At 43.1% G+C, this 16691-nt stretch overlaps 1 protein-coding gene and 1 long non-coding RNA gene across 3 annotated transcripts; one reads left to right on the top strand and one right to left on the bottom strand.

Moving 5' to 3' along the window:
* Positions 1-1767: 1767 nt before the first annotated feature.
* LOC125426637 lies at positions 1768-3567 on the bottom strand. Its single transcript, XR_007243553.1, has 2 exons — positions 2941-3567; positions 1768-1956 (listed from the first exon to the last, which is right to left on the bottom strand). It is a non-coding gene; the product is annotated as an uncharacterized LOC125426637 (long non-coding RNA).
* On the top strand, positions 3552-15534 carry PSMC1 (proteasome 26S subunit, ATPase 1). 2 transcript variants are annotated; one of them, XM_048485184.1, is made up of 11 exons: positions 3552-3640; positions 5766-5819; positions 6825-6921; positions 7622-7746; positions 8876-9061; positions 9504-9632; positions 11100-11196; positions 11655-11844; positions 13091-13242; positions 14887-15041; positions 15210-15534. In XM_048485184.1, the coding sequence occupies exons 1-11, from the start codon at positions 3638-3640 to the stop codon at positions 15342-15344; spliced, it is 1323 nt and encodes a 440-aa protein (XP_048341141.1). In that variant the 5' UTR covers positions 3552-3637; the 3' UTR covers positions 15345-15534. The 2 variants fall into 2 exon arrangements, with proteins under 2 accessions (XP_048341141.1, XP_048341142.1); XM_048485185.1 differs by lacking the exon at positions 3552-3640 and adding an exon at positions 3716-3734.
* The last annotated feature ends 1157 nt before the right edge of the window (positions 15535-16691 follow it).

A 16691-nucleotide genomic window follows, 5' to 3' on the forward strand; every position in this document is an offset into this window, starting at 1 on the left:
GAAACACAGCCACTACCATTCAGTATGTTGGACCCTGCCATGAAACAGCAGCAGAGGACCTCTACTGAATGCAGTTCCATATGTGCAAGAACTATATGACTGAGCTCGTATTTTTCATTTCCAATGTGTTATGTGCAAAAATCAAAATGCAAAAGGCTCCTTGATGTAGTCATAGAACTGAATTTGGAAGTGCAAAATTATTTAACTGATGACAGTCATGATTGGGGGTAGGACTGCCACCATCCTGGTGAAGCCTGGACCTCTCCCAGAAGTACTGCTGATCTCCAGACTACAGAGATTAGTCTCTCTGGAGCAAATGGCTGCTTTGGAGGGTGGATTCTGTGACATCACATCCCACTGAGGTCCCTCCCCTCCCCTGTCTCTATCCCAATTCTCCAGGAATTTTCCAGCTCAGAGTTGGCCACCCTACAGGGGAGTATGCTGACAAAAACGTGTGCAAAACAGAATTCCAATCGAGTTGCTTGCATTTCTGCTAATGCAAGGCCTCGGTGTTAGTAGAAATGTTCCATGGAAACGGACCCATTGTCAGAAAGCAAATCTGTCTTTCTAACTTCCTTTTGTTCCATTTCTAATTATCGAAAGACAACTGGTATAGCCTAGTGGCTAAAAGACTGAGCAATGGATCAGATAGTCTGTGGACTGAATCTCACCTGAGGCAAGCGTTCTTCACTTCAGTGTCCCATCAGCCATAAAGGAATAATAACAATTATCTCTCTTACACGGCTGTTCATAAGGATTATAAGACCACGCACATGTAGTGTTTGAAAACACTATATTATCATTATCACCACAATTGCACACCAAGATCCAGAACGAACACCCAGCTTAGCATCTAGAGATCCTATTTAATGCCATGGTCTATTTATATGCCAGGGCCCACTAACTTTGTCTTTAATGAGATTTAATGCATAATGAAAAATATCCAGTTACTCTCTTGCCTTCCACATTGCCCTGTTTTATTCTATTCTAGACACAGAACATGGACCAGGAAGAGCGCCAGAAATGAAACTAGTAGCTAAGCAGCACAGAGAAAAATCATACAAAAGTAAAGCTTTAAAAAAAATAGCCTTATGAAGATGTTTTTGTGATTCTTTTCCTGGGTTGTCTAGTAGATGCACATGCTACCTTACAGCAGCTGGAGAGGTAGTTCATGAGCTACCTATTGCCAATTCCTGCTATATATGTTACCAAACATGCCCCTTATCTGTATGCAACGTGTACTGAAAAAAAACAAGGATGTCAAAGTTTTGTGGGAATCCACAATCTGGAAGTGGCTTCTTTTCTACTGATTAGGAACCAGCATTATGAAAAGTAGTTACGTAGGGCCCTCTGCTGTTTATTCGTTTGACTGCATTCATTCTTAAGAGCAGTTTTTTCTGCAAATGCAGCTATATCTTGCCCACCCCCAGTCCTATCTTCACCCTAAATTCTTCTGAGAACAGTGAGAAGGATCTAGGGAAACTAGGAAAAAGCAGAAGATGACAAGGTGTATTATTCTTAAAAAGGAAGAAATAAAACACTAAGCGACATCTAACCAACAGGAATAAAATATTTGTACTTGGTATGAATGGCAAAAAGCTGGGTTTCCTTCAAGAAGTCTGAAAAATGTGGCAGTGACTTTTCGCCCAATGTGCATTGCAGACCAATCAATCAATATCCTCACCACTATTTCCACCATTCAAAACAAATCCAACAATGATCAATAAAATTTGTCATTACTTCAAAAAAGGTAAAACAGGAATCTGATGACACTTTAGAAACTAAATTTATTCCTACACAAGCTCATACATAAGATACAGCATGGTGTTGTTGTTGGACTAGGATCTTGGAGAGCCAGGTTCAAATCCCCACTCTGCCATGGAAGCTTGCTGGGTGACCTTTGGCTAGTCACATACTCTTGAGCCTTATCTACCACTGTGTTATTGCAAGGATAATCTGGGGGAAAGGAGAACAAAGTAAGTTGCTTTGTCTCCCCACTTGGGAGGAAAGCAGGGTATAAATATTATAAATCAGACCACTCATCAAATACATGAAGTACTTTCATTAGGCCAACCCATTTAAATTAACAACAGAAAAGTGGAGGGGGGGATTTCTATGGAGGGACAAGTTTAAAACAATTACAAGAGTAATATATCAAATGCTATTGGCCTCCTGTTTTAGTTTACTGCTCACATGCCTGCCTATCTGGAAGCACAAGAATAGTTACACTAAATAATACCTCTCTGTCCACTATACAATTCCACATATAAGAATGCTAACTTGCTAAAAAAGATCAAGTTACTTTCCAGTTGTTCTGCAGTGATCTTTCTGATGCTTTGTTCATCTTTGTTATCACAGCAATACCTGGAACATGTGGGATTATTATGTCTAGGATAAAGGTGAAACTAGTCCCCTGTGCAAGCACCAGGTCAATACTGACTCATAGGGTGACATCACATCACGTTTCCAAGCAGATTTCGTTTACAAGATGGTTTGCCACTGCCTTCCCCAGTCATCTTTACCTCCAGCAAGCTGGGTTCTCTTTTTACCAACCTTGGAAGGGTGGAAGGCTGAGTCAACCTTGAGCCAATTACTTCCACTGGGATCAAATTCTGTTTGTGCATAGAGATTTTGACTGCAATACTATAGTTTATCACTCTGCATCACAGAGCTCTTTTATGTCTATTGCTTTATTTTGTGTTAAAAACATCAGCACTAACTGATCTAAAAACCTTCCTTCTGTTCTCTGACCCTTTTAACTGTTCCAGGAACTGATGCCCTGGAAAAGCACTAGGGGCTAACTGCAAAGTGAATCAAGAGGGTGCTGTGTGCTGGCACAGGGGCCATTGGCTTAGATATTGGTTGCAGAGACATTGTGTACGCATTGTTGTGTACACACTGTTCTTGCAACCAGATCTTGGCCCTTGTTGCAATCCATACCTGACCAGTTTCCTTTCCTGTTGTTAGCACGCAGCAGCTAAATGTCCATCATCCAATATCACTCCCAAATCCTTCAGAATTCACAAGGCGAGCTGAACGCCATGCAAAGGTAATGATTTTGGAACACCTGCAAGCAGAATCAAGCCCATTGCCCTAAACCGCTCAGAGGAAAGATTGGAAAACCAGAAGTGAAGGATATGATCCGTTTGCCGGCTCTGGCTTGGCCAATTTCTGGACATTCAAGGGTGGGGCCTATGGAGGTCAGAATTTGGGCAGGGAGCTCTGTGGAGATGCGAAGATCTTATCTTCCGAAGCTGTCACTTCCAGCAGGGAAAGGGATCCGTCACCGTGTAGTCTCGAGATAAGCTGTAAAACTGAGAGAACTCCACTCTCCTCATTGAGGGTGACAAGCCTGGACAGATCAATGAAACCAACTCTCTAACATAACAGAATATAAACAGCTTCTAAATTACGGGCCGAAAAATCTCCCGGAGGGGGTCTCATCGCCATGCTTCACTAATAAGCGGACCTTCTTCCCGCCCTCTCGAACCGGTACCTAGGAAACCCCGGCTCTGCTCAGGCACGCGTTTTGCGCTTCGCTTTTTGCCCCTCGCCGGGACCCGTACCGGGCTCGTTTCCTTCTCCGTCATCCTTGTGCGGCGCCTAAACTTCCGGTGGACGGCTGTGAGTGAGCGGGATGGTGAGTGAGGGCGAAAGCGGTGTTCGGCGGGGGTGGTTGCCTCCGTAGGACCCCCGACCTTAGTGATATTGGGGGAAAGAAGACAAGGCGACTGGTTGGCTGACTGGCTTGCTGAGGGGAGGGAGGCGGCGGCAAGGCGGGACCTTTCCTGCTTCGTCATGTTCTGCGGTGTCATTGTGCTTCTACGGCGGGGTGGGCTCCACAGTCCAAGTCTTCAGTGGCAGGGGGATTTGGTTTGCTCAGTGTCCCAGTGGAGAGGGAAGCCTAAAACAGGAGCGGGAAGCCTAAAACAGGAGCGCTCTCTGTAAGGAACTGGGCGGGAGAATGCTCTGTTGTACTGGAGCCTCAGCGATCAGTTCTTTAAAAGCCTGTGTGTAGTGGTTACTCGGCAGGGCCATCATCACTGGGTTGTTTTGTGGGGATAAACTGGGAGTGGGGGTATCCATGACCATGAATCCTCAGAGGGAAGAAAGGGATGACGGTGCACTAGCACCATAGACAGTGGCTGAACTTCAAGGCTATTTGCTGTCACATCCTCCGGTCTGGAAACTGTTCCCTTCACAGTGTGTGTTTTGTGCAAAATACTATTTAAAGATGCATTTTTGGTATTGGACTGCCTTCTTTCTTTGTTGTAAGCTGACATGGAAGTTTTAAATGATTCATATTTATAGATGCTGCTTTTGACAAAGCGCATCAACCACCTTTGTGGCAGATGTGTGACTGCCATCTGTACATGGGCATTTCCCATAGCAAATTACACATTTATCCATGTAGGAATAAGCAGCTAAGAATCCTGACCAAATTAGAGTTCACAGGGATGTGAACAAATATATCTAACAACATATTTATTTATTAAAACATGTGGGCTTGTCCATGGTTTACTGGCTGTTGCAGGAAGTTTCAGGTTACATACAGTTGTTACATCTGCACTGTGATTTGAAAAAAAAAATAGAATTGTAAAATTGTCCAAAGCCCTAAATAGAGCATGGACCCACTTAGCAGATTAATTTTGACATATTTTAGAAAATGATCTTAAATTATCTAAAAGGATCTTATTTAAATGTTATGTTCCAATAAGAAGAAATATTTTAACTGAAATATTGGATCATGGAATTCAAGTGTAATTTAAAGGTTATATTTCAAAGCTTTATGGAAAATTATTTTTATTGAAGTCATACTTGTAAAAATGTAAAAGCAATATAGCATGCTGTTCCCTTAGATTTTTTTACATTGTAAGGAGAAAAGCTGTAAGGCACTGAGCGCACACCAGTTGACATACTAATTGTAGCCCATGAATTTGGTTGTCTGCTCATGTGTTCAACAGAAAATTTGACTCTTATCCACATAGGTCATTGGGGCACCTTATTGTTTGCATTATTAGTTAAGTCCATATCAGATTGGGGATTAGAATATGCACAACAGATGAATTCATAATTTTTTAAGAAAACTTGGATTCTGGTATGCATTTGTGGTTTTATTCCACCAGGTTTCAAATCAATAAAATCTGTGTACAGTTGCACCACAATTTTCAGGTATAATCACCTGACAAATATTTCAGGTATAATCACCTGACAAATATTAATTACAACTTTAAAACTGCCCAACTTGTGTAATGTATATACTGTAAGAGTTAGAAATGGCACCTGGTGGGCCACTGCGAGTAGCAGAGAGCTGGACTAGATGGACTTTGGTCTGATCCAGCTGGCTTGTTCTTATGTTCTTATGTTCTTAAAAAAGTACTGTGGAAAAATAAAGTACTGGACATTTTTCTGCAGCACATTTATGTCTGCGGTCTCAAGTGTAAAGCTTTTGGTCTCCAGTATTCAAAGTACATGCTCCAAAACAATTGTTTTACAGCGATGTAGACGATAAATACAGTTCTAAATACAAGTGCTTCATGATCCGAAACATATTTATGCAAAAGAAATCACCACAGAATTTAATGAGGTTTCTTTTCCTAGCATGTGCATTTATGTTTACAGCCTTATTTTTTTCATTATGTTCCATTGAAATTAATTAATATTACTGAAAGGGACAACGTAAATCTTTTGAGTACCAAGATGCTTAAGGACAAAAGATTATTTTTGGTGTGTTGTTTGATCTTCATCTCTTTCCTTCTCTCAAGGGTCAAAGCCAGAGTGGAGGACATGGTCCTGGAGGTGGCAAAAAGGATGACAAGGTAAATATGAAAAAAAAAACAGGTGTTTTGTCAGGTATTGTACAGCTTTGACAGTAGCAGCAGATTTCTACAGTGGTAGTTGGGAAAATGAATTTAAATCATATGATGCTTTAGTATATAAAATCTTGAATAATTCTAGAAGTAATTTGTTTAAAATGCTGTACGTATAAAGCAACTAAAATACCTGGATAGCAATAACTTTTAATCTCTCTTCTCCAATGCTGGAATTTGAGGTCTTAATTATGGTGGTTACCAAAGAGATTTTAATTCAGAATTACTCATGCTGTATATTAGAATAGGCTAAACTGAAGAGCTTCCCTTATCTATTTTAGCTCTTCACCATCATAATGACAGATCCAAAACAGATCCCTATGCATTCAGACATTTTCTGAATACCCAGCTTTGTATGTGCTGTTGTTTGGGAGCAGAAGACAAATTGGTTGGGTTTCATGGGTCCTTTTAGCCCAAACATTTGTTCCCCAAAACATATGAGGTCTTTGAAAGCAAGACTCAGGAAGGCATGATTCCAATCATTGGGAGTCTCCAAATTATAACCCTCCAGATGTTCATGGACTACAATTCCCATCAGCCTCAGATCTGATGGAATTTGTAGTCCATGAACATCTGGAGGGTCATCGTTTAGAGATCCTATTGTACACTATGTCTGCTGAACTTTAGAGAAAGCAAGAGACAGTAGTTGTAATTTGTGGGCTACAGAATACTTGAGCCATCTGTGAAATACTACAGTATGTACCTGGGGACCATCAAAGAAGTGTTTGTATTTGTCAATGGCTGACATTTATACTTTGGCTGGAGCTTCAGGCTTCTTCACTGTGTTATATGGGTAGGGCCAGGGCAATTATGTGGAAGAGGTGCATAAAGCTCCTTCCCCTGGAATTAATACCATTTCTCCACACTGCAGTGCTTTCCTAAGCAAGTTCCCTTGGAGCCAACTCTATACCAATTTTCACTTTCTTATTGTTTCTGTTTTTTAAAAATAAAAAGGATAAGAAGAAGAAATATGAGCCTCCTGTTCCAACTAGAGTAGGGAAAAAGAAGAAGAAAACTAAGGGACCAGATGCTGCCAGCAAGCTCCCACTGGGTAAGCACAATTGATTTGAATGTATGCCAAAATGGATCTACAGCTCAGTTCTAGAGTAGGTGTTTCATGTACAGAATGATCCAGGTTTAGTTGCTGGCCATTGCTAGTTCAAAAGATATCTGGTCTTTGCCTGTGACCTGGGGGTGGGGATCACTGTCTGTTTGAGTAATTGGTACTGGCCTAAATGGACAAATTATCAGCCTCAGAGTCAGATAATAATTTATACTATAGTTCCAATGGCCCACCAAGATGCAGATGATAGAAGAACTCTGAACTAATGTGGGGATCAGATTACTTGGTAAATACTAGAGGTAAAATCAATTCATACAACACATTGATTCAAATTTTAGCTACTTTAAAACAATGATCTGTGCATTTTCATTAATCCACTCTCAAAATTTAAGTTGAACATAATATGGTAAAACTTCATCACAATAGCAAGACATGTAATTAAGAGCCTTGTGTTGGCCCAAGTGCTCTCAGGCATATGACTTCTGTCAGTAGAAGACTCTTGAAATCCCAACTTTGGAAGTTGGTTGTGGCATCATGTAGTTCAAGTCCAGTAAGACTGCTTTCTGGTGAGGATGCAGAATGATTTTCCAGTACAAGGGGGAAAGGGTGGAGAATCTTGAAGTCCTTTTAGAATCGAGAAGAACAAGCTGTAATTGAATGTTGTTCTTAACTTTGTCTTTAACTGCAGTAACTCCTCATACCCAGTGCAGACTCAAATTGTTGAAGCTGGAACGAATTAAAGATTACCTCTTGATGGAAGAAGAATTTATTAGAAACCAGGAACAGATGAAACCATTAGAAGAAAAACAGGAGGTACCTATCAGGAAGGGAATTCCTTTTTCACTACCAGTTGTCTTATGTTTAGTTCTCTGTTTGTTAACATGTTATGTTGCCAGATGCTTGTTTAGAAGCGTGCTATCCCCTGGGCCTGTTCCATTCATCAAACGAAGACTTTGTCCCGAGACAGTTGGGCTACAATAAGCAATTTAGCCTCTAATGTTTCAAAACTGCATTTTTATTTCAGCAATTTTAAAGGTTCTGTGATCTGTTTGATTCTATAGAAGGGTTTTATTGATTGATTGATTGATTGAACTTATATACCGCTAACGTAAAGGACAGCAATTAGTTGATTCAAATAGAAAAAATTGAGCCAGTTTTTGCAAATAAATGGAAAAGTTGTGCTTAGAAGGTCATAGTAGCAGCTTTCTTTGGCTGCTGAGTTACCTGCCACCCTTCCTGCAGAGATGGGGTTGGTTATGATTATACATACTGAATCACCTTCAGGTTAGATTACTGAAATGTGCTTTATATGGGGCTTCCTCTGAAGACAGCTCAGACACAAGTTGGCTCCAAAATTTATTGATTTGCACCAACTGTATGGATTGTGTCTCACTTGTATTAGAACAGCTGTCTTCCAGTTGCTTTTGGGCACAATTCAAAATGCATGTTCCTTCCTTTGAAGTCCTAAATGGCTTGGAACTTGGATATTAAAAGAACCATTTTCTCTAGTTTAATTCTGCCCACTTTAAGGTTTCTCTTGGAAACAAAGTTGATGACAACATACTAAGAATAGGGTTTTTTAATTGTAAGATCCCCACTTTGGGATGCCCATCTGCTACCATGCTTATTTTCCCATCACTATAAAAACTATAGTAAATATTTTTCTGCTCTCACAACCCCTCTCTGAAATGTTGAATTCTGGCTTTGTTTCTGCTGTTCTAATCCTGCTGAATGTTTAAATTTTACTAAATATTATTATTATTACTACTAAGTATAGGTCTTAATGATTATATGAATTTTGTTTTTAAAATTTATGAGAGCCTCTCTAGGAACCAGATGCCAGTTGAGATGCACAGTAGAAATACTTACAATAAATAAGTCAAGATTGGTGAGGATAGCCGGCAAACCTTACCACACAATTGCGATTTCCTTTTGTATGCAGGAAGAGAGATCCAAGGTAGATGATCTGAGAGGAACCCCAATGTCTGTAGGGACTCTGGAGGAGATAATTGATGACAATCATGCCATAGTGTCAACATCGGTGGGATCAGAGCACTACGTCAGTATTCTTTCCTTCGTTGACAAGGATTTGCTAGAGCCAGGATGTTCAGTTCTACTTAACCATAAGGTAAGTAAAACTTTGCCTCTCATCCAAAACACAGGAAACATAAAGGTTCCATGAACTTTATATAACATTTTGCATAAATTTCCAATACCTATTGATAGATAGTTGTGGTGCATTTTAATAAAGATGTCCCCAAAATGAAAACAATTCAAAGAGAAGTAGCAGAGATAGTAGAGACCCTGTTGTGGCAAGAGCTAGTCATGCCTAAGATCTTTTGTAACTGGGCAAGTTTTGTGACTTTATTGGCCGATTGATATCACTGGGAGGTAATACTGACCATGTAAACTAGACTGCAGGCGAGTGGAATTTTAGTTAACCCTTGTTGCCCGGTATGCTACTAAGCATGGGAAGATCTAACTAACTTGTTATTTGCTTGTAGTGAGCCAGATTAGTTTGCTTGTGTGATGCTGTCCCTCATCTGCTTACGCTGCTGCCTTTTACTTAGGTCCATGCTGTGATAGGAGTTCTGATGGATGACACAGATCCTTTAGTGACCGTGATGAAGGTAGAAAAAGCCCCACAGGAGACCTATGCAGATATAGGTGGCTTAGACAACCAGATTCAAGAAATCAAGGTATTTATGTTTCTGGAATTGTTCAGTGCAAAAGAAGCTGCCTGAAGAGCTGTTCCTGTTGGCAGCAGAGGATAGGGCTTTTGCAATTATGGGTATAAATTATGAGGAAAAAAGCTCCAACTGAATATTGGGAAATAATTTTTATAGCAAGAGTTGTGCAAGACTGGAATCAGCTGCCTAGGGAGATGGTGAGCTCCCCCTCACTGTCAGTCTTTAAGCAGTGGCTGCACAAACACTTGTCTGGGATGCTCTAGGCCAGTGGTGGCGAACCTTTGGCACTCCGGATGTTATGGACTACAATTCCCATCAGCCCCTGCCAGCAGGGCTGATGGGAATTGGGGGGTGGGGGGGGGGGGGGGTGGGGGGGGGGGGGGGTGGGGGGGGGGGGGGGTGGGGGGGGGGGGGGGTGGGGGGGGGGGGGGGTGGGGGGGGGGGGGGGTGGGGGGGGGGGGGGGTGGGGGGGGGGGGGGGTGGGGGGGGGGGGGGGTGGGGGGGGGGGGGGGTGGGGGGGGGGGGGGGTGGGGGGGGGGGGGGGTGGGGGGGGGGGGGGGTGGGGGGGGGGGGGGGGGGGGGGGGGGGGGGGGGGGGGGGGGGGGCGGTGGGGGGGGGGGGGGGAGGGGGGGGGGGGCGGGGTGGAGTGCGGCGGGGCGGGGGGGGGGGGCGGCGGGGGGCGGGTGGGGGCGGCGGGGGGTGGGGCGGGGGGGGGGGGGGGGGGGGGGCGGGTTGGGGGGGGGGTGGGGGGGGGTTAAAGCTACAATATGATTTCCAGTTCAGTATTTCTTTAAAAGATACTGTGGCTTCGTGACTCACTGAATTCCAGTTATGGTTCAGTTAATTGCAGACAGACAAGTGTTATTATGGTAAACTTTTATCTTCCTCTTCTTTCTGAAAAGTAATGGCACATAGGTTAGATTGAGAGTGGCCCAAGCCTATCCAGGCTAAGTGGAGCTTTGAATTTTTGTTTCCCATCTTAATGTTTAATCTCTACACCGTTCTGACACTGTTGCAGAAACTTCAATTGCTAGAATAAATTACTTGATGTCTTCGGGAGAAAACATCATAACATTTAAAGAAACTAGTTAATTTGACGTCTAACTGTATTATGCAGAGAGCCTTGTTTCCAGGATTTGTTGGGCAGCTTTGTTGCAAAAATTAAGGCGCACACATGTTACACTATTTGGTTTCCTTTACTGTATCGAAACGTGATTATCTGTTAGTTTAATTCTGAATGTTTCCTACAAACCTAATCTGGGGAATTACATCGAGAATGGTCATCATCGGTAATCTCTTAGATTAAAGGTTGTCCATATGCAAAACTTTGGACCGCATGTAAATTGCCTTCACTTCTGAAAATTCTGATCTTGACAATTATGCAACGTACTCATCTGTTATTTCAAAACTAGAAACAGCTACTATGATCCATCTCCTTGGGCTGATATGTTTTGAAGACATTATTTTTCCCTGTAGGAGTCTGTGGAGCTCCCTTTGACCCATCCTGAATATTATGAAGAAATGGGTATAAAGCCACCCAAAGGAGTCATTTTGTATGGACCTCCTGGCACAGGTACTGATTATTTCTCTTCTTGTTGGTCAGTTCTAAAGACTGTTGTGAAAATAACTAGCATAGTGTATCAGTCACTATGAAGATCTACACACTTTCTTCAGGGAGTTGGGTCCTGTTTTTTTGTCCATTTGGACAACCTCTTGTATGAGGGGAGAGAAAGAAAGTTGTTTTCAGTGTTGACGGTGCCTGGGATCCAAGACAACAGCTAAGGCTGTGGCAATGTTTAAAAGCCATTCTTTTCAGGATCGTCTTTTCGCCTCTCAGAACTCCTCTGGGAAGCCGACATTCAAACAAAAGTTGCAGAGGCGATTTAAATTAGTTGAATTGCTTATTTGCTTAACAAAGAATTTTAACTTATCATAGCTGCTCCTTAGTATCCTGAATGGCATGTGTCTGTAATACAAATGAGCAACAATCGCTGTGAACTCTAACTTTGCTGTCTGTTGACAACAAAACAGGTAAAACACTATTAGCCAAAGCAGTGGCAAACCAGACCTCAGCCACCTTCCTGAGAGTGGTTGGTTCTGAGCTTATACAGAAGTACCTGGGAGATGGTCCCAAGCTTGTCCGAGAATTGTTTCGAGTAGCGGAAGAGCATGCCCCTTCAATCGTCTTCATCGATGAAATTGATGCCATTGGTACCAAAAGGTAGGGAGGGCATCGTTGTCAGTCTTTATGTGGAACATTAAGGCTAATTTGAAAATGGGATTTTCTTTCTCTATTTGTTGCTAGGCTGCTTGCAACTCATATTTGCTGTGGGGTAGTCCCCCAGAGTATCTTTTGTATTGCTTACAGGCTCTTGCTCTTGTTTGGAACAGTTTCAAGTCCCCATTGTATGACTAAGTTTTAGTACATAAGAACCCTACTGGATCAGACAGTCGCCCTATCTAGTCCGGAATCCTGTCTCTCATAGTGGCCGAACAATTCCTCTGGAAGTCCAACAATGGAGCATCAAAGCTAAGGCCTTCCCCTGATGTTGCCCCCTGACGCTGGGATTCAGAGTCTGACTGCCTCTGAATGTGGAGGCTCCCTTTACTCACCAAGGCTAGCTATTAGCAGCTGATAGACTTGTCCTCCAGGAATCTGTTTAATACCCTTTTAAAACCGTCTGTGCCTGTGGCTGTCACTATCCCCTGGCAACGAATTACACATTTTAATCACCTCCTGTGCAAAGAAGTATTTTCTTTTGTCCATTTTGAATCTGCTGCCCATCAATTTCTTTGGATGCCCTTGAGTTCTAATATTTTGGGAGACAGAGAAAAATTCCTCTTTGACGACTTTCTCCACCCCACGCGTAATTTTGTTAACCTTTATCATATCCCCCATTAGTTGTCCCTTTTCTAAACTGAAGTGTGAGACACTTCAACCTTAATTCAACTCCCTAATCATCTTGATTGCCAACTTCTGTGCTTTTTCCAGCTCTCTTTTTGAGAGATAGCAACCAGAATTGTACACAGTATTCTAAATATGACCTCACCATAGATCTATTCAGAAGCATTATAATAACGGCCATTTTATTTTAGTCCCTTTCCTAACAATATCTCACATGGGAAAAAATCCTCCTTTGATGGAGTTGCAGGCATGTCTTTGCCCTTGTGGGCCAGTTTTAGACCATCTCCCTTCCATCCAGTTCTGTTAGGCTAGTTCTGCCTCTGGGTTGGGGGATTCAGAGGACACTGGTTATATTGCTGATTACCTGTGCCACAGACACTGGAGTTCCTTCCCCAGCAAGGTGGCGTTGAACAACGTCACATGTTAAAATGGCATCCACCACTTTCACCAAAACCCATTGGGTTGTGCCCTGTGGACTTCATTGCCCACCAAGTGAAATGCCATCTTCTTTGGAGAGTGCTGCCTGCATCACGCTTAGATTCTGTTCTCCTGTGCTTCAAAGGTATGATTCCAATTCAGGAGGTGAAAGAGAGATCCAACGAACGATGCTGGAGTTGCTGAACCAGTTAGATGGGTTTGACTCCCGTGGAGATGTAAAAGTCATCATGGCCACTAACAGAATAGAAACGCTGGACCCAGCCTTAATCAGGCCAGGTAATGGCTTTTGTTTTTGTTTCACTACTGGCTAAATGAAGATGTAAACATTTCCCCTCTTGTGGCTTGCAGTTAATAGGCTACAATGCCATTGTTGTTCATGGCACTTCACAGAGAATGAAGTCTTTTCTGGGGAGTACATAGTAAATATTTTGGGGACGATCACAACATGGGGGTGGCAGTGTCCACAGGAGTCATTGCTATGTGTTGTGCTTGTGGTGTAATATAGTGGTTTGAGTTTTAGACTGGGACCTGGATTTAAACCACCACTTCTGTCATGGAGCTCATTGAATTGCCTGGGGCCATCTGTGCTCTGTTAGCCTAACTGACTGCACATGACTGTTAAATAAGGAAGGCAGAATCATGCGTACCACTCTTTGTTGGAGAAAGGGTGAGATAAAAATGTATTGGCTAGATTGTGGTGGGTTTTCCGGGCTGTGTGGCCGTGGTCTGGTGGATCTTGTTCCTAACGTTTCGCCTGCATCTGTGGCTGGCATTTTCAGAGGTTTATCACAGAGGGAAGTCTGTTAACACGCTGTGTCCAGTGAGAAGGGAATGTTTAGTGGGGTATATATTGTCCATATCCCAGGGTGGGGAACCAATCAGTAAGTGTTTGGGTGGAACTTGCTATGCAAAGGTGTGGTTGATAGTATAGTATTGCAGGTGGGGGTTTTCAGTCCAGGGAGTGATTCACATTTGCATTCCCTACAGCAGCAGCAGTATTGGTGAATGCAAATCCTGTGTACTGATTGGTTCCCCACCCTGGGTCATGGACAATATATACCCCACTAAACATTCCCTTCTCACTGGACACAGTGTGTAACAGACTTCCCTCTGTGATACACCTCTGAAGATGCCAGCCACAGATGCAGGCAAAACGTTAGGAACCTGATCCACCAGATCACGGCCACACAGCCCGGACAACCCACCATAACCAGTTGAATCCGGCCGTGAAAGCCTTCGACAATGTATTGGCTAGAGTTTGCGATGTACAAACAGCTGGTTTAAAAAAACCCTGATCCCATTAATCTATTTTGGGGGTTATATCAGTCGGGTTGGAGAAACGAGTTCCCTTTAAAACAGAGATCTTACTGTTAAATGGTGTTGCTGATATGCCTAAAATATTCAAGCAGTCATGTTGCATATGCTACAGCTAAAATGGTATCTGCTAGGAATTGTGTTGAAAAAAATAAAATAAACCACAGATTTATAATGGGCTGGTGAAAATAAGAAAGGCTTGGTTTCACGAAGGGATAGCAAGGGCCTACTGGCAAAAACAACTATATTCAGAGCAGACTCATTATGGTAGAGAGTTGTGAAAAGACTGGATCTTGTAGATCATAGGTGTCAAACTCAGGCCCTCCAAGTGTTCGTGGACTATGATTCCCATCAGCCCATGCCAGCAGGGCCAATTGACCATGCTGGCAGGGGCTGCTGGGAATGGTAGTCCATGCACATCTGGAGAAGCTGAGTTTGACACCTATGTTGTAGATCAGGGGTCTGCAACCTGCGGCTCTCCAGATGTTCATGGACTACAAATCCCACCAGCCCCTGCCAGTGTGGCCAAATCACTACTGCACAGAAAAAGGCTTCCAGGTCTTGACTACCAAAACTGCACTTACATTTTTTTCCTGCTCTCTCCAGGGCGTATTGATAGGAAAATTGAATTTCCTCTCCCGGATGAGAAAACTAAGAAGCGCATCTTTCAGATTCACACCAGCAGGATGACTTTGGCAGATGACGTTACGCTGGATGAACTGATTATGGCTAAAGATGATCTGTCTGGTGCCGATATTAAGGTAAGAGATGTACAGGCAGCCTTCAGTGGCAGGCTTTGGTTTCCATTTTAACCATGTACTATAGCACGAAACAACCCTAGACTTGCCTGAGAAATATTTTCACAGCATTTTGATGATGTGAGATCCCGAATGGTTTCCAGTATGCTAATCATTTCTCCTCTCTGGCAGGCAATTTGCACAGAAGCTGGCTTGATGGCTCTGCGAGAACGGAGGATGAAAGTAACAAATGAAGACTTCAAAAAGTCGAAAGAAAATGTTCTCTATAAGAAGCAAGAGGGCACCCCGGAGGGCCTCTACCTTTAATTGCTTTCTCACTTTTGGGGGTGGGGTGGGGAGGATTCATTGGGACCGCCTTTTGGAATGCAGGAAAGATTCAAGTCCTTTATAGTCAAAAAGCAAACCCTGGGGTGCTGCTTAGGGCACAGTGGCTAAGTTCCTCTGTTATTGTCAGTGACTCACTGTATTTGTTATTAAAATGATGGTTTCCAAATTACCTGGAATAGTTGGGTCAGACTTTAAGGTGGCTTTGGATGATCATATTGGCTTGCCTTCATGCCTATCATTCCACAAACTGATGGAGTGGCTAAAATTCCAAAAATGTCTCTACAGGGAAGCGCTGAAAATAAATTACAAAAATACTTTAAGAAGGCCCTAGCTTTGGGGCAGCCCACCTAGATAAACTGCTAGAAAATGTGTTGAAATGGCAGGGAAATAAATTCAGGGTGAGGTGAGTCGGAAGGATGAACAAAGTCTTGCTTCGTTTCAGGAAGCATCGTATTAACGATGTGTGTGAAGGCAGAGATTCATAGCCAGAGTTATTTGCTGAGGGAAAAGTAGATCAAATCCATTTTAGTGATGCAGAACCAGCAAGCCGCCAGCAAGAAAATGGTTATATCCTACCATTTTGTTCCGCTAAAACTGGTGCATCCCACCACCGTCAGGTTTTCTTGCACCAGAGGAATGTGCCTGCCTCTGGTAGAGGTTGTCAGCTTGGCTTGAGGTTGAGTTATGGAGCAGTGGATGTTGGTGGCAACGGTGGTGTGGGCAGAGTGGTCAGGCTGGGGCAGGATGTGGAGGGATGCCTGTGCGTGCTGGCCAGTCTGGGAGCTGCTGACTGCCTGCTCAGTGATCAGTGCCCTGGGCTTGCTGCTGTGCTTGTGGGACAGGAGAGCCAGTGGATACAGAGGCTCAGAAGCTGGAGCAACGTCTGCCCTGTGTCGCCGTGGGAGCCACCAAAGGGCAATAACAATGGATAACATAGTGTCACGACTGAAGCAGCTGACTCCTGATGAATTTAGAGAAGAAACTGTCAAGGCTTATTACACTAACTGCTAAGTCAATTTTTGAAGGAAAAAAAAAAAAGATTGGCCCAATCACTGTGAGAAGGAGAGGCGTGTGTTTCAAATGGTGATCTCACTGCCCTTGGCAGAGTGGACTGGTAGGTTTCAACGGTTGTCTGTCTTGGGCAAATATCACTGCCTTTTGAGCTCCTCGGTCACACAGAACATTTTCCTGCTGATAGTGAAGTCATGGGGATAGGAAGATGGGACATAAGGCAAGTCATGATGTTTAACTGCCTTGTTTCTTTCAGTAAGGTAGAGCAGGTACTATTATAGTTGCACAGAAGAGTAGAAATAGGATGCCAAATCC

Source organism: Sphaerodactylus townsendi, linkage group LG02 (genome assembly GCF_021028975.2).
Source record: "Sphaerodactylus townsendi isolate TG3544 linkage group LG02, MPM_Stown_v2.3, whole genome shotgun sequence".
Taxonomy (NCBI): domain Eukaryota; kingdom Metazoa; phylum Chordata; class Lepidosauria; order Squamata; family Sphaerodactylidae; genus Sphaerodactylus; species Sphaerodactylus townsendi.

Excerpts from the sequence above, each read along its gene's own strand:
- PSMC1 (XM_048485184.1), top strand. Across the intron at positions 7,747-8,875 it reads CATTAGAAGAAAAACAGGAG|GAAGAGAGATCCAAGGTAGA; the intron begins GTACCTATCAGG and ends TTTTGTATGCAG. Across the intron at positions 9,633-11,099 it reads ACCAGATTCAAGAAATCAAG|GAGTCTGTGGAGCTCCCTTT; the intron begins GTATTTATGTTT and ends TTTTCCCTGTAG.